Source organism: Carassius gibelio, chromosome A21 (assembly GCF_023724105.1).
Source record: "Carassius gibelio isolate Cgi1373 ecotype wild population from Czech Republic chromosome A21, carGib1.2-hapl.c, whole genome shotgun sequence".
Classification (NCBI taxonomy): Eukaryota; Metazoa; Chordata; class Actinopteri; order Cypriniformes; family Cyprinidae; genus Carassius; species Carassius gibelio.
In genome coordinates this window covers 10,363,184-10,384,633 of record NC_068391.1, presented here as the reverse complement: position 1 = coordinate 10,384,633, position 21,450 = coordinate 10,363,184, and the positions used below count along the sequence as shown (strand labels likewise).

General features: G+C 39.8%; 3 protein-coding genes and 1 long non-coding RNA gene across 4 annotated transcripts; 3 read left to right on the top strand and 1 right to left on the bottom strand.

The window, feature by feature from the left end:
• Positions 1-1,915: 1,915 nt before the first annotated feature.
• On the top strand, positions 1,916-3,582 carry LOC127942289 (uncharacterized). Its single transcript, XM_052537968.1, has 6 exons — positions 1,916-2,000; positions 2,115-2,222; positions 2,329-2,541; positions 2,635-2,734; positions 2,846-3,063; positions 3,452-3,582. The coding sequence occupies exons 1-6, from the start codon at positions 1,916-1,918 to the stop codon at positions 3,553-3,555; spliced, it is 828 nt and encodes a 275-aa protein (XP_052393928.1). The 3' UTR covers positions 3,556-3,582.
• Positions 3,583-4,071: 489 nt separating this feature from the next.
• Positions 4,072-5,251, top strand: LOC127942352 (meiosis initiator protein-like). The gene is made up of 3 exons (XM_052538038.1): positions 4,072-4,751; positions 4,836-4,925; positions 5,012-5,251. The coding sequence occupies exons 1-3, from the start codon at positions 4,489-4,491 to the stop codon at positions 5,154-5,156; spliced, it is 498 nt and encodes a 165-aa protein (XP_052393998.1). The 5' UTR covers positions 4,072-4,488; the 3' UTR covers positions 5,157-5,251.
• Position 5,252: 1 nt separating this feature from the next.
• Positions 5,253-21,450, bottom strand: LOC127942353 (signal-induced proliferation-associated 1-like protein 3). The gene is made up of 4 exons (XM_052538039.1): positions 21,298-21,450; positions 6,489-6,609; positions 6,066-6,147; positions 5,253-5,976 (listed from the first exon to the last, which is right to left on the bottom strand). Exons 1-4 carry the CDS (start codon positions 21,365-21,367, stop codon positions 5,830-5,832), a joined length of 420 nt encoding a protein of 139 aa, XP_052393999.1. The 5' UTR covers positions 21,368-21,450; the 3' UTR covers positions 5,253-5,829.
• On the top strand, positions 9,401-11,985 carry LOC127942354 (uncharacterized). The gene is made up of 2 exons (XR_008149288.1): positions 9,401-9,733; positions 10,801-11,985. It is a non-coding gene; the product is annotated as an uncharacterized LOC127942354 (long non-coding RNA).

Sequence of the window (21,450 nt, the reverse complement as noted above, 5' to 3'; positions counted from 1 at the left end):
ACAGTGTTGTTGGAGTAAATGCAATTTATAACCACTAGATGGCAGCGGAAGACCACTAATGGGCTCATTCAGTAAAGTTGAACAGTACTGTTGAAAGGATTCATGAATTCATGCCAAAACATTAAAAAATGAACTGTTATAACATTTTAAATCTCATTGAGTCAATGTTTTCCATTTTGTTCATACAGATATATCAGTTTTTAAAATTTTGCCACATTATGATTACAGTTTAACCTCAAAATGACATCTAAACTCTTAAAAAGAAAAGACTTGCAATAAGTTTATTATCACCTATCACTTATTTCAAATACCTATATCTGCAACAAAATGTTTGTGCATGTATATGTGTGTCTTTGTTTGTGTGTGTGTGTGTGTGTGTGTGTGTGTGAGCATATGCTTATAGAGTATACATATATTAGTCTAATCATTTACTTTCAGTGTGTGTGTCTGTCTGTTAGCCTGTTCTCCATTTTGGATGTGTTTAACTTTCATCCTTGCATCCAGGTTGGCTCAGACCACCTCAGAGGCCTTAATGTGCTTGAACCCCGGTAAATGCTGCTTGCAGCTTTAATTATAAATTGTAACTTCATAACTGTTATTATTCTTTCAATTGCAATAATATATATATATATATATATATATATATATATATATATATATATATATATATATATATATATATATATATATACATATATATATATATATATACATATACATATACATATACATATATATATACATATACATATACATATATATATATACATATACATATATATATACATATACATATACATATATATATACATATACATATATATATATATACATATACATATATATACATATACATATATATACATATACATATATATACATATATATATATATATATATATATATATATATATATATATTTCATATTCACATGCATTTGAGCATAAGTATTCAATAACAGGTTAAAATTATTTAAATATCTTATCAAAACATTCTAAAATGTAGATGAAAGGGAAATTATCTAGGCAGATAGAAATTATTTGCTCATATTTGCACGTTGTAGCTGATATGTGAAACTGATGTAACCCTGGCGTCCCCAAATTGAATGACAAAATTTTTATTGGTTTCCGTAAATTAAAACGTCAAGCTTTCGCAGATAGCCACGCCTCCAAATCATATAATTTGTTGAGAAATGTTGCTATGTTGTGCTGATATGTACATGTTCTTGATGCTTAAACACGGCTGAAAAAAGTCATTGTTTTCATTTTACGAAAAGTTGCATACAAATGTCTAAGTTATAACAGGAGAAAGTATTATAACATTAAATGAAATATACTTTCGCGGCCTAGTAACGTAACCAACTGTCACGAGGCCTGTGTGACTCTCGTTATCCAATCCGCGTAAGCGCTGAAGCTGATTGGCCCATTTCTTGTCCAATGTCATTTTAAGAAGTTACATGTTGGAGGCGACTTAATTTCGCAGTATAGTGCATTCCATAGAGAATAATTCAGGTAAGGGAAATAACTTATACCTAAGAAAATGCAAATCCATGTAAAAAGGATAAAAACTTAAATGTTAGCGACAAATTAGTGATCAAAGAAATATGGGAACCTGTTTACATACCAGCATTACATAGACCGCGAAATTAACTCGGTGGTGCTGTCATAAAAATGTATTTTACATACGATTGTTTAAAATGTTTTTTAATATGTGTTTTATGTCATAATATGTGTTAATGTAAGTGTTAACATACAAACATAAAATATATTTTTATTTGCTACATAGTATAAATAACGCATAAAGTAAAAAAAAAAAGAAAAAAAAAAGAATATTTAAAAACAACATATTTTATTTCTGTGTGTGTGTGTGTGTGTGTGTGTGTGTGTGTGTGTGTCCACAGGACACCCTGATAAACATGCTGCAGTGCTTCAAGTTTCACCAGAGTCACATTCACAGTCTGAAGAGTCATCCTCACCGTCTGTCCGAAAACCATGAGAGAAGTCAGCTGCTTCATTATTTATACTCAATGCAAGTTTTTTATGCATATGTTGTGAAATATGGAAGTGGGCATATGATACTGTATGTACTAAATTCTATGGCCTTTGTGTCTGCAGAATCAGAATCAGAGTCGGAGAGTGAAGACTCTCCATTATCTTGCACACCTCCACAGTTCCTAAAAGCCAAGAACATGTATACCTACAGTCGCATAAACAAGTATACAGGTGAAGTTTTGTATTTGAAGAATAAAATATATTATACAAAATATAATATTGTATAAAATGGTATTTATTTTCATTTACACTGCCGTATCTATACATTTATAAACAGTACGATTAAGTGACAAAAAGAGGGATCCTCAGAGCCAGAACTCTGAGAGATTTATCATAAAAGCTGTGGAGGAGCAAGAACACCTGAGTGATGGACAAAGCAATTCGTCAGAAGCCCAAACTGCGGAGGACAAAGACCTGTGGCCTGCTGATGATAGCGAGCCATCACAAAGCTCTCTAGATTCCAACTCCACAACGTCCTCCTTCAATACAGGTGACAAAGTCTTGTCTTTCTTTGTTGTTAGATATCAATTAAATCCACACACTGAAACTTAAAGGATACCCGGGGTTATTTTTTTGTTATCAGGGAGCACTGAAGCTGAATCTACCTGTAGTTTCTGTGACAACCAGACAGGAAGTGAAGATGGAAGCCCAGGGAGAGATATGTTGGATACACCTCCATCCGGGTTTGTGTTTCAGATATTTGATTTATGTTTGTGAATAGCAGAGAAATGGCAGCTTGAGATGTACCTGTGTGCAAGCTTGCAACTCATTTGTATGTTTTCCCATATCTTCAGATCAGGAATTCTTCTGAAAGACCCCATGCTTGGAGCTTTTCCGGCTGCATGGAAAAAGCGTTTCCCTTTCAGCCCTACGCTGCAAAAAACACCAGTACTACCTTTGCGTTCACCCCTTCGGGAAGCACACAGCCGGACTCTCAACCCATCTCTGCTTATATCCCCTTCTCAAGGCCTGAGCTGTTCTCTCCATCCAGATGGACGGGAGGCGCTACACAGTAAAAATAATCCATATATGCCCACACATATTTTATTGGATATTCATTCTATACTAATATAGACAAGCATGTATACCACACTCAGTAAAAAGCTACAAAAGTAATGTCACTGGGGCAGTACCTTTTCAAAAAGTACACCTTTGCACCTTCTTTATCCTTAAAAGGTGCATAATAGTAGTTTAAAGGTACATATTAGTGCCTTTTAGAAGTGCACCACCCCACTGACGGCTTTTGAGACTTTTCTGAGCATGTATTATGTAAATAGATGTATTTTTTATGAATAATGTATTGTTAAAAACTTTTAGCACATTACTGACAGTGTGAAATAACAAACAACACAGTGTTGCTGTAATGCTGACTGAATATTATATTTTTTTTACCCTAATAGCATTATTTGAGGACGTGTGGGTCACCCCAGAATCTACCGTCTTAAAAAGTCCCAGCTTGCCAGGCAGCTTTGCAAATGACTCTGTAGTAGGCCAAATTTTGTGATCCTTCATTACCTTAAATATACAGGGGGGGGTCCAAAACTCTGAGACCACAATGAAAATCTCTGATTAACCCTCAGAGACCCAGCAAAACAGAACAGCAAAGATTGTGTAAACTGTAGAAATGAAATAATACCTGCAGTAACTTTCACTTAATAAGTGTTTCTACACGTAACAATGTCTGGTGATGGGAGAAGGCTTACATGCCCTGAAATTCTGAAAGTATTTACGTTTGAGATCTTTTTTCTTAAATTTTTGTTGCAAAAATACAATGCTGGACATACTTTTGATTAATGTTCTCACACAGTGGAGCCCAATTTTCCAAATTATTATATATTTTTTTAATTCCAGTTGTTGACATTATTGTCTCATTGATATAACAGTACCAATATCAATATTAAAAATATTTAAAATAGGCTTTGATATAAATAATTTGTTACAGTATTTAAATAGACAAATAACTTTTCTTGACTGTATCTTTACTGGTTTAAATATATAATATTTCAAATAAATTTGTGGTATATTTTCATAATTTACAACTTTCACTTACGTTATCAAAACTTTTGAAATTTTGTGACACTAAATGCAAACCAGCATTTCAATTCTGCAAAGTTTTCCAAATTGTAATCCAATGAGAATTCTGCCTAAAAAAATGGTTTCATGAAGAATTCTTTTAAGACTGAATATGCTTGGGTTTCTGAGGGACATTTAAAAAATGATAAATCAGGAAACGGCTCATTTGTGACGCTGATTATGTGATTTCTTTGTACAGACTGTCAACATTTCACTCAAAATATTATGCTGAAATATTACCGTACATTGTCAAAACTGGAATGAGAAAAAAAGCAAAATAAAAGTATTTTTCACTTGCGGACTTTTGGAACCCTGTTGTATATTAGTTAACTGAGATACTGTTTTATAGTGAGATTTCTTATTCATGGTATCTTTTTGTACTGCAAATTGGGAGACTTCAGTCATGAGGGCTGGAAATGGCAGCAATCTGTCCTTCAAGAGCGAGGAAGAGAACAAAAGCTCAGAAGATGAGACCCCAGAACAACTCATTCCCCTGAAGAGAGCAAAAGTCTGTTCACACAGGCACACTTCAAGAAGAGGACGTGTTACAACACAGCCAAATCTCAAGAAGAAATGTGTGAACGGCTTCATTATGTTCTGCCGAATGAACAGAAAATTATATATCAGGTGTGTATAAATACTATTTTTGCTTAAAATAAATGATACATCCACTATTAAACCCATCTTAATAAATCTATTATTTTGACATAGTTCCTATCCCGGCATCCCCTCTACTACAGTCACTAAAGAGTTAGCCAGTCTATGGCACATTTTGCCCAAGAAGGAGAGACGTTTGTACTGGTAGGCTCTCTGAATTCTCCAATCTTCACTGAGGCTTGTCTGTTGCAGTGCAATTTCATAATAAACCTCTCTCCGTTTTTTTTAAGCTTGAAAGCCTGGAGCTTCAGTCGCCAGCAGAACCGCAATGTACGCGCTCAAAAACACGAGGCAGAAATGAAGGCAGAACACTCTGTGCCCAGACCCCTGCACATGTTACTGGCCTATAGAGACGAGTGTGCAGCTGTCAAATGAAGGTCTTCTCTACTGCACTGAGAATATATGCTTGAAAGGTCTACGAAAAACAAGCCAAACAGACCTGCATTGTATAGTTCGATACAGCTTTATTAATGTTAATCACTGTTGTGATTTTACACAATTGCATCTCAGGGATTTTAAACGAACTCATTTATTGTGTGTTAAGTATATTTTTTAATTGTTCTGCAGTTTTTAATCATCACAGAGCATATTTATATCTACATTGTTTTCAGCATTTTTCATTGTGACTTAACATTGTTAGATTAAACATTCAGATTTTATTACTTATTTATAATATATGGCAAATGTTAAGTGTCTGTCTTTGTATATATATTTATATATTTATTATAATGTTTTATATTAAGCTGGTTTATAGCTGTTTTTTATAGCCTTAAGCCCTTAACCTAATTATTCAGATAGATAGAGGAGCTGTGATACGTTTCCCGTGAGAGTTACCAACCTTATGAAAGTTGTTCTGGTTTGTACTGTGCTGTTAATAAACCTTGACTGAGTTCAGTTTGTTTTGTGTTTTCAAACTCGTGTGAGACCTGTGCCAACAGAAGAGTTCAGAAAAGCAGATTTTGACTTCCCACATCAGCGCAGAAAATGCAAACATGAAAAAATATCTGGCGATATCCAGATTTGTAGTCTTTTTGCTTGCAACCCTGCATTACTCCATCCCTCCAGGTGTCTTATTTAAAATTTTGCTGATTTTGTGTAGTTGTGCAACTGCACAGAGGGACTCTTCTCTCAGATGCTGGTTGCTAATGCGTAGCTTCAACACCTCTGCCAGAAGATCCACCTTGTCTCTCTTCTCCTAAATCAGAGGAACACGCGGTGTTTGTGAGCGTGTTTGTCCTCTAGGAGAGCACATAGTACATTTATTAACTGCTAAATGAGACTCACCTTCAGCAGATCACTGCTCAGTCGACTAAGCATCCCTTCCAGGTGAGAGAGATGGTCAGGAAAGTCAATGAATACGTCACTGCTAAAAAAAATAAGCATGCAAGTTAATTCATAGTTATGTACACTCTTAAAAATAAAGGTTTTTCGCAGCGATGGACCATTTTGGTTTCCCAAAAATCCTTTCAGTGAATAGTTGTTTTAAGAACCATTTTTTCTTAGTTTCAAGAACATTTTAATAATCTAAAGAAGCGTTCTGAATTAAAATAAACCTTCTGTGGAATGGAAAGGTTCCATGGATGTTAAAGGTTCTTCTTGGAACTATAGATGTAAACAAAGAATCCTTTTTTTTTTTATTCAAGTGTCTATTACTCAAAGAAGGAACATCAAAATGGCATTCAATTAATAAAAATATGCCCCACTTACGCTATATCTTCTCCACTACAATAGGTGCTGGATTGGTGGATCTGGTAGGTTCCATGGGACGGTGTGTCTGGTCTGCTTGATACAGGACTCCTTTCTGACAAAAGGGTTGCCATCCTTTGTGCTGGAAATGTATTGTAATCATGGAATCTTTTATTTTAATAATACTACAACTAATAAGTCATTGCATTAAACAAATTATAAAGCCAACTATACAACACATAACTATGTATGCACACATTTACAAATTATGTTCTGAATAAAATTATTAATTAAAAAAAAAAAAACAAAAAAAAAAACAGATTCACTCAGGAACAAAAACAAAAACAGTTTAAGAGCAAATGATTGAACAACTGTTGAAACATTCTGATTCATTCATCCAGGAATGAATCACCACAGCCTTGTGGTGCTTGGACGCACTTTATGCTTATTCACCTGGAACTATTTTTGATTACTGAGTTCAAATTAAAAGCATTCACCAATGTTGTATCTAAAATGCATGTTACTCATATTAAACTTCTTACTGAACTGTTACATTTAAATAATATGACAAATATATATATATATATATATATATATATATATATATATATATATATATATATATATATATATATATATATATTTCTAATAACATTTCTGTAATCTATATAGCCTACCAATCAACAGTTTTTGAACTAAGATATTTTGTTTTTAAAGAAGTCTCTTCTGCTCACCAAGCCTGTATTTATTTGATCCAAAGTACAGCAAAAACAGTAATATTGTGAAATATTTTTATATTTAAAATAACTTTTTTCCCTATTTTGAATATATTTATATATTTTATATATAATAATAATATATTTTATATTATTTGTGTGATCAAAGTTGTATTTTCAGCATTTTTTTACTCCAGTCTTCAGTGTCACATCCTTCAGAAATCATAATATGCTGATTTGCTGATTATCAATATTTAAAACATCATTTAAAAAAATAAATAATAATTTTCAGTATTCTTTGATAAATATAAGGATCCAAAGATCAGCATTTATGTGAAATAAAAAGCTTTTGCAACATAATACACTATATCATTCAAAAGCTTAGAGTCAATATATAATTTTTGTTTTTTGGAAAAAAATTATAGAAATTAACACTTATATTTAGCAAGGACTCTTTTGTGGGTTCGAGTCTCAGACCAGCAACACCACTGCTCCCCGGGCACCGCAGCATAAATGATGACCACTGCTCTGGGTGTGTGTTCACTGCTGTGTGTGTGCACTTTGGATGTGTTAAATGCAGAGCACGAATTCTGAGTATGGGTCACCATGAATTGATCAAAAGTGATGATAAAGTAATAATTTTTCAAAAGATTTCCATTTCAAATTAAATGCTGTTCTTCTGAACTTTCTATTGATCAAAGAAACCTGAAAAAAAATCTACTCCTCTGGTTTCAACATTATCATAATGTGTTTTTTTTTTGAGAAACAAATCAGAATATCAGAATTATTTCTGAAGGATCGTGTGACTGGAGCAATGATACTAAAAGTTCAGCTTTGAAATCTCAATAAATTACATTTTGAAATATATCCAAATAGAAAACAGTTAATTTAAGTAGGTTAGTAAAAAATTTTCACAATTTTCTGTTTTGCTTTACTTTGGATCAAATAAATGCAGGTTTGGTGAACAGAAGAGACTTATTTAAAAAATATTAACAAGTTCAAAAACTTTTTAATGGTAGTGGATAGCCTACTATAGGCAACTTTAATTTTTCTAAAATTTCTAGCTTTTAATTGGCTCAGAAATCTATAACTGCTCGACAATAACAAATAATAATGATTTGTTTATATACTACAAACAATTTTTTTTATCACATAATAAGGCAGAATAGTTTCTATTCTGTAATAAATGCTATATCAATTGGTACTGCATTGTTCATCCTTTATTTATCACCTGCTGGAGATTACTTGAAAAAAACGTATATTGTTGCAATCGTATGTTTAATGTCTTCACGTTTGCAAAAGTTTCTGGGCTTTTTTTCTGTGTAAAAACTGTTTTCATACAGCGATAGCTGGACGCTTTTGCCCATATTAGGATCTTCCTGAAATGAATTTCTGCGCGAGAGCGCCCTCCGGCTAGCCTGATAATACCAGACTCTGCTACTTCACTTTGCTTCGTAGACAGAGTACAGAGTACTGAGTACAGAAGCGAAATGAAATTGAGCGGAAGTAGGAAGTCTGACGTAGTCAGGCTACCATCGTAGACGGTGGGCCCAAGGGGCAAGGAACTCGACCGGAAGTTGAAGTCGGGTGGGGGCTGCCATCTTTTAGCAGAACTTCACTTGCGTTAGCATTCCCATTGACTCCCATTCATTTTGGCGTCACTTTGACAGCGAATAACTTTACATCTGAGGCGTTTAAAGACTCTGTTTGTCCATTATTTATTTCTAAAGATACACGACAATGTATAAAGGGCTCCATTACCTTTTATGTTACATTATGGCCCCGTATAAACAGTTTTTGTAAAAAATAGGCTAACGATTGCGTCATAACCACTCGGCTCTCTGTCGCATTACCGTACAGACAGGAGGAGAAGCTCGCAGGCAATTAACTTAATATGGCGTACTGGCGTTACATTTTAAAATACTATACAAAATAATTAATCAGATTACTTACTCCTGCTCACTCACGACAAAGAACTCTCCGCTCAAGCTCGCCGTATTTGCAAGATTAACGATGGCAGTTTGCACGCACAGCTACTAGAAGATCTACATCTGTCAGTCAGGTTGCTGACGTCGTCAAGCTTCGTTTGAGTCTGCGCGTCAGAAACGGAAGTGCTAAAAAACGCTAAAAATGGGCTTCATTTGTCTCAATTGAGTTCCAATGGGGTCGCTGTGTCCATTTCTTTTACTGTCTATGGGTGGGCCGAGGGTCCGTATCTGCTTTACTTTTCGAGATGAATGATCCCTATGGAGGGAGAACCTGGATTTGTAAAGTTGGGACGGTTGTTTTATTCTCAATGATATGAAATGTGTTGCCACTCCCATTTATTGCACATTTTCCCCGAAATCATAATGTACGATCCGTAAATATGCAGGCAAAAGAGGGTGCCTACTATATTAGTTGAGCCAATAGCGCGGCAAGATACTGACATGGGATTATTACTATCCAATCAGATGTAGCTTATTTAGAACAGCTGTTACACGAATGATTTAGCTATCAGACACGAGCACCAGCAGCGCATTGATCGTCAATGACATTCTTTGTGTGATTGTAAGTATTCATTTAATTAGAATATATTTATATAAAATGTTTGTTTTGTACACTGTGTTGTTCAAACGTGTGTAAGCGTCTCGTTAGTGTCGTTTTAAGTAGGGTAACGTTTCAGCTGGCGAACTAGCAGTAGCCAGAGCCGTTGAGAATATCGTATTTAACGGCTCTGGCAGTAAATAGCATCATGCGATTACATATTTGATTTGGTGTAAACATTACATTCTAACTGTGACACTTCGTCCAACTCGCATAGACTACAGCTCCACTGTATGTTGGTGGATAATTACCTTAGACTCAAGGCGAACATGAACCTGTTGATGTTTAAGACATATATTTAATTACCAGTTAAATCTGACATAACGTTATAGAGTCCGTATCCTAATATTCTAATCAATATTCATACCGGAGAGCTAAGAACTCTAACGTTAGTTAGAACTGTATGTATTAGAAATAAGATTATCACTATCAAAGAACATAAACTGCATGTAAAACAAACAAGATTATAAGTATAACTATCAAAAAACATAGACTATCAAACAAAGTAGAATTATAATGTACATAAACCTGTCATACATATTTACTTCTTCAAGAGTAGCAAACACGCATCTCCCCACATGTGTACATACATACACACGTGTGCCCTAGTCATCTCCAAGTGACTTATTGTCAAAGATTAAACACTGACAGAGGTTTGTACATGGCAGGCAGCTCTTGCAGTTTACATGTGCATCTACCTTTAACACAATTCGTTTTTTTACATGAGCAGTGCACAAGTTCCAGTATGACAGGTTGTCCACATATACAAGGTAGGTTGTGGATGCCTTCAGGAATTTCAAGAAGGGATAAGACTTGTGAAGTCTTGACTTGAGTGAGTGTGCCATATAAGCTGTAATGTTCACTCCCTCTGTTTCTTCCACAGATTTTTTTTAAAAGCAAGTTCAGCTTTTTGACAGTCGAAGTACCTCGCGTTGTTTTAACAGCCTCTCCTCAATGATTGTTTTGCAGAAGTGCTTCTATCCATTTTCATATAGGTTTGTTTCTGTTCTCTCAATTTTGTGTGTGGTCAGATACCAGGTATAATCTCGATAGCAAGTGAAGTGATACCGTGCTTCACTAGCCACCAAGTCCCTGTCTTGGATATGGAGAAGGAGAGACTCGTCCCTTTTCCCTTTGGCGGCGAGTAGCAATTTCCCGGCATGGAGTGTTTCCGTCCTTGATGTTAATGAGGCCGTAATAGGAAGAGTTAATTTTTGCATGTTTTTATTATATTAGTTAATTCATTGTGTAGCAATATTAAGTTTAACTCAAATCTAAACTCCCTGAAGTCATGTCTTTTTTCTATCTATCCTTCTTTCTAGATTTCTTTCTAACCTTTTCTTTTTTTTTTTTTTTTCTTATCTATTTCTTTTTTTCTTTCTACCTGTCTATTGAACTTTATTGCCTTAACTTTCGGGCTAGGCTTTAAGCCAACTTAAAAGTTTGCCAAAACATTTCATGTAGTTTTTTGTACTAATCTCATGTTGTTACTGCAACTACACTGCACATATCTGTATGTGTTGTTCATACTGTATATCTATTCTGCTCTTATATTTAATTTATATTACTGTAAATACTACTTTCTTAACTGTATTACTGTCCATTCTGCACTGTACAGGTCAAAAGTTTAGAAAACATTACAATTTTTTATGTTTTTGAAATAAGTCTCTTCTACTCAAGCCTGAATAAATGAGTATATATATATATATATATATATACACACATTTATTCAGGCTGTCTAATATATTTGATGAATAAAAGACTAAAAAGAAAAAAAAATCTAATAATATAAATCTTATTTACTAACACTTTTTATCAATTTAACATATCCTTGCTGAATAAAAGTATTGATTTAATTTAAAAAAAAAAAAAAAAAAAAGACTGTCCAGTAGTGTATATTGTTGTTACAAAATATTTGTATTTTAAAAACATAGCTGCTGCTGCTTTTTTTGTTCTGTTTTACTTTTTATTCATCAAAGTATCCTAAAAAAGTAACACATGTTCTGAAAAAATATTAAGCAGCAGAACTGTTTCCAACTTTGATAATGAATCATCATATTAGAATGATTTCTAAAGGATTGTGTGATAATGATCCTAAAAATTCAGCTTTGCATCACAAAAATAAATGATAATTTAAAGTATAATAAATTGAAAATCAATTATTTAATGAATTATTTAATTATTTTAATTGTAATAATATAATCACAATATTACATCCCCCCCCCCCCCCCCCCTGTATTTTAGATAAAATAAATGCAGGCTTGATGAGCGGAAGAAACTCATTAAAAAAAAAAAAACACATTAAAAATAGTACTGTTTCCAAACTTTTTGACCTGTACTGTATGTCCAATGATGCACTGCCTGTCTACAATATAATGCCAACCTTCCTTTGCAGTTTCTCTCTTCTCCTTTGTGCTCGTTTTATCTTCGTAATATTTGTCAAATGACTGTAGCACTCCCTGTGGTAGCCAGTGTTAGCTGGTTTGACTAACTGGTTTGTAGGTTCTTGGCTTTGTAACTTGTATGCCCGTACTGCCTCTTCTGCAATGATACCTTCTATGCCCTCAAGGTCTTTCCACAGAAATACTGATTTAATAAATTTCTCCCAACTTATGTCTGTGAAGGGAATGGTGGGTCCACCACTTCCCTCAAATATATGCATACAGCACTTCATGTTTTTTCATTTCATCCAAGTAAACATGGGCAGGAAAAAAAGTATTGTCTGTCTCATTTTTTCATGACGCTGTTTCCAAGCAATACCATTTATGTCAAATGTGTTAAATCAGAAGGGTGTATTTATTAAAGATTACAAAGAAATGACAGGATATCGTATAACGTAACCTCTACATTATAATTTTGTGTCAAACTGAATATGTAGCAAAATTAGGTAAAATAGTACAATCTTAAATCGTGGGCGCGAAGCGCGCCAGTGCATTCACAAACGCATCACCGACACTTTCCACGCACGCTATTGGCTGAAGGCAACAAATACGTCATGCAGGTCGGACCCCGCATGTAGCTGCTTGCTCTATTCGCCGGTAAAATAACCTGGAGAAAATTACCGATATTATAGTAATGTGCAAAGTGTTTGAGTGGCAACAATTTTTATTTGCTTTGTTGAAAAGCGTAGCGGTTACATATAATAAACTGGGTTATCCCTCGCCACAGATCGTTTGAAAACACGAAATCTCCCCTCGGCCCGCCGTCTATCGGGCTTCGAGTATGAATGAAACGCACACGGCATGAGAGTTTGCGCTCTGTGATGTCTATCTCGCTGTATTCTGGGTCCGAATTAAATATCAAATGATATGCAAACTATCCTGTCTCTTTGAGTTTAAACCTATATTTATTCACACCAGCTCTTGAAAACCTCTATGAGAAGACTTGACCGAAAAAGTGCGGGGGATGAATTTCCATGATATTAAAAGTGGAGGGGACACGTCGCCCGCGTCCCCCAATAGCATCCAGCTGCTGCCCCGCAGACTCACCTCCGGTTAGACACCACTGGCTGGACACCAGTGGATAGACAGCCTACGTCATTTCCATTTTCTCCGTCATTTCCGTTTCGCCGCTAATTTCCGTTCCCTATCATAGGTCACTTCGATGCTGCGGTGACGTCACCACGTATGGGAACACCTCTGGTGTGACGAATGTCTGAAGCCCTATACCATCCCGCCAATCCTATTGGCCAAATGGCGCATAGCACCACCCTGCGCATGCGCACGCATGATATACCTGGGTGCAGCGCGCCATTTCGCTCAGATTTCATTCCTTCAGGAATAGCGAATCATCTGTGCCCTATCGTCTCGCGTTCTCCAGCGATCTCTTCGAGCAGTGTTAACTCCTCTTCGCGGACGCGATGAGTTTTTGAAAATGTAAGGAGCCATGTACCAGGTACATCACGGCGGGGGACACTCATGACAGGTGCGTAGTATGTCTTGGTTTACATCACGCACAGGCGGCGCTTAGCGGCCTTTCTTCCTGTCCCCATTGTGATGGCCTGCGGCTCAGAGTACTGCGCTCCAGGGTGGAAGTATTCTCTAATGTCGCCCTCGAGTCTAACCCCCGTCAGGTCACCTCTGCGACTGCCGAGGCACCGCACGAGGCGAGGGCCTGGGGTGACACGTGCGACATGGACTTTGTGGACAGCGCAGCGCTGGAATATTCTCCACATCGCTCGCTCTCCCCTACCCTGCTGCAGAATAAAACTTATACTGAGCCCGTCGTCTTCTCTAATGAGGATTTACTTCCCACACCGGAGGCATGCGCCGCCATCTCCTTCGGTTGTGGACGCTATGACGACGATGTTTTATCCACCGCGGCCTCGGGGTCTGAGGACTTCGCAACCGACACTAGCCCTCTTCCTCCTAGCGGACAGGAGAGGCGTGTTTCCCCCTCCTACAGTGAGCTGTTGGATGTGGTTTCTCGTGCGGTGGGTAAATTGGGGCTAGACTGGGAGGTTGACAAGGCCGAGGCCCAACCTTCTTCTAAGCTGGACGACCGTTTTCTAACCAGTCGGACACCTACACAGCCCCGGAGGCCTTTGCCTTTTTTCCCGGACCTCCACCAGGAGGTTTCGAGGTCCTGGAAACAGCCGTTTTCGGCGCGGATCACTAACGCTGCGGCCGCGGATTTCGCCACCGTTTCTGATATGGCGAACCATGGCTATACTATGATGCCCCCGGTGGAAGAGACTCTCGCCGAACACCTTGCGCCTAGTTCGGCCGCGGCTTGGAAGTCTCGCCCCCTTCTTCCTTCGAAGGCGTGTCGAGTCACGTCTAGTTTGGTGGGTAAATCCTACATGGCGGCTGGTCAGGGGGCTGCATCGCTCCACTCTATGGCGGTCCTTCAGGCCTACCAAGCGGAGTTATTGAAGGAATTAGATGAAGGTGAGGGCATCACACCGGAGGCAGTGAAAGAACTGCGTAGAGCCACGGATTTGGCGCTACGCGCTACCAAGCATACCGCTCGTGCAGTGGGCCGTACTATGGCCGGTTTGATTTCGGTTGAGCGCCACCTCTGGCTTAATCTCACCGATATTAAGGAGAAGGATAAATCTTTCCTTATGGATGCCCCTGTCTCCAGGGATGGATTGTTCGGTGAGGCTGTCACGTCAGTAGTGGAGAAGTTCAGGGCAGCGAAACAGCAATCAGCCGCTTTCCGCCAGCTGATTCCCCGCAGACCCAGGGAGGTCGAACGCCGGCAAGCGCCCGCGCGTTCTCGCTCAACCTCCTCTCACCGCCAGCGAGCAGCCTCTCGAGAGGAACCCACACCTATGGCGCCTCCTCGTAAGGACTGGGGCCCTAGGGTTTTTCCTCCGGCGCACCAGCGTCAACGTAAGCGATTGAACCTGACCTCGACGGCTAAAGCCTCTCGTTCTCGGGTGCCGAATAGCAGCTCCTGATCTTTTTGCTGCTTGCCAGGGACTGTGCCCTCCGCTAGAGAGCGCTGTCGGACCGCTTTCGCGCATCCCACACTCTCATTGCAGTCCCCATGCTCAAACATTGATTGTCTCGCCGCTAACAGCGCCTCGAGCAACATTGGATCGAACTGTAATAATAGACGCTCCCTCAGACACTCTGCGCAATCCTGCTTTTGGAGTTCGAGGGACGACTCAAGGACCCTGCACAAACGGCCCGTTTATGACGGCTCGCACAGCCGCTGCTTTTTCGCTAGCGGCAGAGCCCGATGTTCCATCTGTTGGCCTAATTCCTGCCGTGGACACGTTTCAGGATTATGCTCAACGGAACGCAACGACTCTGGTGCATACGCTTCCCCAGTGCACGAACACCACGGGTTTTTCGTGTCCGGTCGTTTTAACGCGTATGACGGCGTTGCAAGGAGCGGAAGTTTTGAAACCGCTAATATTGTTTCGGGCCGCGTGGGAACGCTTGCCCGGCATTCCTCAATGGGTGTTACGCACGGTTTGTCACGGATACACCATTCAGTTTCGGAAAGGCCCGCCTCCTTTCCGCGGAATTCTTTCCACTACGGTGAAGTCTACGGAAATGGCGGTGCTGCGACAGGAAATGTCAGCTCTGCTGAGCAAAGGGGCTATAGAAGAAGTACACCCCTCTCAGATGGAGACAGGTTTTTACAGCCGTTATTTCGTGGTACCGAAAAAAGACGGCGGGTTACGACCCATTCTGGATTTACGCCGTCTGAATCTTGCACTCAGACCGAGCAAATTCAAGATGTTGACGGTGAAATCTATTCTGTCTCAGATCCGACCAGGCGATTGGTTTATTACGATCGATCTGAAGGATGCGTATTTCCATATTCAGATCGTCAAGAGACACAGGAAGTTCCTCAGATTCGCTTTAGAGGGCAAAGCGTATCAGTACCGCGTTCTTCCCTTTGGCTTGGCTTTAGCGCCCTGTACTTTCTCAAAATGCATGGACGCAGCACTGGCCCCGTTGCGGCTCCAGGGCATTCGTGTGTTGAATTATTTGGACGATTGGCTGGTGCTAGCGCAATCGCGGACTCAAGCACACTCTCACCGAGATCTTGTGCTGAATCATTTAAACAGCCTGGGCTTACGAACAAATTTCAAGAAGAGTGTTTTAACTCCCTCTCAACGGATAACTTTTCTGGGAATAGATCTGGACTCTCGCGCGATGACAGCGAAGCTTTCTCTCCCGCGCGCTCAGTCGATTGCGTCATGCGTGCGGCACTTCAAAGCGGGTCGCACGGTGACAGTGAGATTGTGCCTCAGGCTCTTGGGTCTAATGGCAGCAGCATCCCCCGTGATTCGTCTGGGATTGCTTCAAATGCGCCCTTTTCAGTGGTGGACGAAAAGGCGGAATATTTCACCCCGTTGTCTCCCGCATCGCACGATTTTGGTGACACGGCGGTGTGTGATGTCGCTAAAAATTTGGATGTCAACCGAATTCCTCCTGTCAGGAGTTCGACTGGGAATTTATGCTTTCCGAGAGACTGTCACGACGGACGCGTCTTTGACTGGTTGGGGAGCTGTGTGTCGAGGGCGACCAGCCCACGGAGTGTGGACAGCGGCTCAGCGCGGCTGGCATATAAACAGACTGGAATTACTGGCAGTTTTTCTGGCTCTCCAGTATTTCGCGGATCTGCTGATCGGCCGTCATGTGCTGCTCAGATCAGACAACACAGCGGTTGTGTCTTATCTGAACCATCAAGGAGGATTGCGCTCTCGCCCCCTGTGCAGGCTGGCGAGGCGTGTTCTTCTGTGGTCTCGGGACAAGTTTCTTTCGATCCGGACCATTCATGCCCCCGGACGATTGAATTTCGGAGCGGACCTGCTATCCAGACAGGCTCTGGAACAGGGAGAATGGCGATTACACCCCCAGACGGTGGATCTTTTATGGCGGATATTCGGCAAAGCGAAAGTGGATTTATTCGCGTCGAGCATGACTTCGCATTGCCCGCTATGGTTCTCCCTACGCTCCCCATCGCCCCCGGGCGTGGATGCGTTAGCTCACAGCTGGCCCAGGACCAGTCTGTATGCTTTTCCTCCGATTCGTTTGATCCCAGCGGTATTATGCAGATTACGCCGGGACAGAGTGGAACAGCTGCTGCTGGTGGCTCCGCGATGGCACACGCAGCCGTGGTTTGCGGATCTGATCAGTCTGCTAGCGGGCTCTCCGTGGGAGATTCCCCTCAGACAGGATTTATTATCACAAGCACAGGGGCTGATTTGGCACCCGAGGCCAGATCTGTGGAAACTGTGGGCGTGGCCATTGAGCGGAGTGCATTAGTATGTCCCGGTCTTTCTGTTGAAACTACTGAGACTATATTGAGTTCTAGAGCAGCTTCTACGAAACGCTTATATGCTTTCAAGTGGAGACTGTTTACAGCCTGGTGTGGCAATCATAATGTGGATCCAGTTTACTGCCCAGTGGCTTCAGTGCTGGAGTTCCTCCAGGAGCGTTTCTCGGATGGCGTTACACCAGCCACTTTAAAGGTTTACGTGGCAGCCATTTCAGCTTACCACGAATACATAGGCGGTGCCTCTGTGGGGCGTCATCCATTAGTTTCTCGTTTCATACAGGGTGCGCGACGGCTGAGGCCTTTCCGCCCTGTGCGAGTTCCTTCATGGGATTTATCCATTGTGTTGTTAGGTTTATCAGGGCATCCGTTTGAGCCCTTGGAGACCGTATCAGATAAATTCCTGACACTGAAGACACTTCTTCTCATGGCTTTATCCTCCCTCAAGAGAGTTGGGGATTTACAGGCTCTTTCTGTTTCACCTTCATGCATGGAATTCGCACCGGGCTCTGTGAAGGTGCTGCTGCGGCCCAGGCCTAACTATGTTCCTAAGGTCGCATCTAACCCTTTTCGCTTTCAGCAAGTGGTTCTGGAAGCTTTTTCACCTGCTGAGGCCGGGTCAGGAGATCTAAGTCTTTGCCCTGTGAGAGCTTTAAAGACTTATGTGGATCGCACAGCCCCTTGGCGTGAATCTGACCAGCTGTTTGTCTGCTTTGGACATAAAAGTAAGGGCCATGCAGTTACAAAGCAGCGCATGTCCCATTGGCTGGTGGAGGCAATTTCTTTGGCCTATGAGGCGCGCGGACTCGCTTCGCCCTTAGGGGTTAAGGCTCATTCCACTCGAGCTGTAGCTTCTTCTCAAGCTTTTCTCAGTGGCTCTTCTATGGATGATATCTGTGCTGCGGCAGGATGGTCCTCACCGAGCACTTTTATCAAGTCCTACAGTCTGGATGTGAGGATGGCCCCTGGCTCCCGGGTTCTCTCCGCTTGAGCAGTTGCTTCCTCGGATCTCAGTTATCAGGTACGTCAGGCGTTTTGGTATATCGTTCCCATACATGGTGACGTCACCGCAGCATCGAAGTGACCTATGATAGGGAACATCTCGGTTACGTATGTAACCTTGGTTCCCTGAATAGGGAACGAGATGCTGCGGTTCTGGCCGTTCCGTACCTTGATAACTCTTCATCTTCAGTCATGAAATCTGAGCGAAATGGCGCGCTGCACCCAGGTATATCATGCGTGCGCATGCGCAGGGTGGTGCTATGCGCCATTTGGCCAATAGGATTGGCGGGATGGTATAGGGCTTCAGACATTCGTCACACCAGAGGTGTTCCCATACGTGGTGACGTCACCGCAGCATCTCGTTCCCTATTCAGGGAACCAAGGTTACATACGTAACCGAGATGTTTTCACCGCTGGATGGACAGCAATTTTATTTCCTATTTTCACCTCTGGATTGAGATATATTTATTTTATATTTTCACCTCTGGATTGAGATATATTTATTTTATATTTTCACCTCTGGATAGACAGCATATTTAGTTCTCACCTCTGGATAGACAGAATATTTATTTTATATTTTCACCTATGGATAGACAGCATATTTAGTTCTCACCTCTGGATGGACAGTATATTTATTTTATATTTTCACCTCTGGATAGACAGCATATTTATTTTATATTTTCACCTATGGATAGACAGCATATTTATTTTATATTTTCACCTATGGATAGACAGCATATTTATTTTATATTTTCACCTCTGGATGGACAGAATATTTATTTTATATTTTCACCTATGGATAGACAGCATATTTAGTTCTCACCTCTGGATGGACAGAATATTTATTTTATATTTTCACCTCTGGATAGACAGCATATTTATTTTATATTTTCACCTATGGATAGACAGCATATTTAGTTCTCACCTCTGGATGGACAGTATATTTATTTTATATTTTCACCTATGGATAGACAGCATATTTATTTTATATTTTCACCTATGGATAGACAGCATATTTACTTTCTGTTTTCACCAGTGGATAGACAGCATTCTTTGTAGGCTTAATTGCACACGCCTTTTCCGTATTTCCGTATATAATATAAAAGCTGTGTGCAAATTGAAATATGATATTTATCATATCTCTTTACATAAAACAATTCTCAATAATATACTTAATATTATAACATCAATAATTCATGCAAACTGCATTCACAAGAACCACCTTGAAAATATATATTGTTCAGATCATATTTTTTGTGACCTAAACGTATATATAACGTTTTGTCAATACAACAGACTTGTACATGTTAATTGACCACAGTTTTTTGCCTTGCCCATTTGGATATTCAATTCTTCTTCTTTTTTTGTAAATGTAACCACTTCTGTTTTTAAAATATATGTAGATTCACATGATCAGACAATTTACCAAACAATCCAGATCAAATTAACACTTCATGGTTTTGCAATATTTATTGGAAATTACACAATCTAATTAGTAAAACTTGTCAAATCTGACCATCAGAACGAAGATGCCACAGTCAGGCCCTATTTCAAGAGAAAATAAAACATGAACAATTCCAAATAAACTATTGCACACCTCATTCCTGCCCCCTAAAACAGGCAATGCTCAGGAAATTCAGGGTCTGTAATAAAACCCTCGCAGGTCTCCACGTCTTCCGTTTCCACAGAACCCCACCCAGTCTTTGAAAAAACATCTGCAATTTCTGCAATGTACAATTTTAAAAGGGACACACGTCTCTTACAGCCTGGGGCAGTTTTTTGACATTCACCACACCTAAAGCAAGAACAGATGTACAATATGATTAGAATGAGCATGTTTATATTTAACTATATTAGAGTACAAGTCTTGTATGGTAGCAAACTAATGTTAGCTCTAGAATTGAGGCACACCAGAGTTCACTAATACCTTTAAAAAACATGACACAGTACCTTGAAAACAAGACGATTTTTTTTAACTAGCTAGTTTGTACATTTGAATTCTGACATGACCTATAAATCATCGACAGTTTATTATTTTTTCTTACCGCTGACATCTGCATGGCGCGTCAAAATTGAAAAGTGAACGACGATACGGAAATGACGTCAATTTGAAAATTGAATGACGATACGGAAATGACGTCTGCTGTCCATCCACCGGTGTCCAGCCACTGGTGTCTAGCAAGAAGTAAGTCTGCGGGGCTGCAGCTGGATGCCTCTCGCGTCCCCCGCGTAATCTACGCCCCTGCTTGAAGGGATATTTATACATCCACTAAAAAATCACCACAGCGTTGGGTTAGTTTCAAAAATAGCTCGAAAAGTGTATAAATAAAAATGAACAAGGGGGCGTTCACAGAGTGCATTTTTGTATGTGAATACACATGAACATTTTTGACCACTGCGATGTCCTCTGTGCTTGACAAAACGTTATAAAAATGTGCCTCAAGCTAAAAGTAGTTAACTTTAAAGCAGTTAAGGTCACTTGACCTTGCGTTTTGCTTTGTTTGTTTTTTTCATTCCACTTCCTCGCATCTAACGACTTCGAAAAATGAAGTTATAGTACAGAAGTGTCCAAACCTGTTCCTGGAAGGCCATTTTCTTCTGTCCTGTGTTGGAGCTAAACTCCCCAGGAGAGTGGGCCTCCAGGAACAGCTTTGGAGACCTCTAATCTATTGCAATTACATTTGTACAATAGCAAATGTGGCTTAAATGTACAAATTGACATTTGGGACCACTGCATGTGAATAATATTGACTCAACATATTTATTTGTCCTTTGATACTTACTCTTATATTCTTGGGCTGCTTGAACTAAACTACTCCAGTCGAGATGACAGGCTGTGTTTGGCAGGGGCATGAGTTCAGGATCAGGATGCTGGTTTCTGCCCCACAGGTCAGATTCAGCCTGCTCAGGCGATCCTCCACATTCTAGGAAAAGAC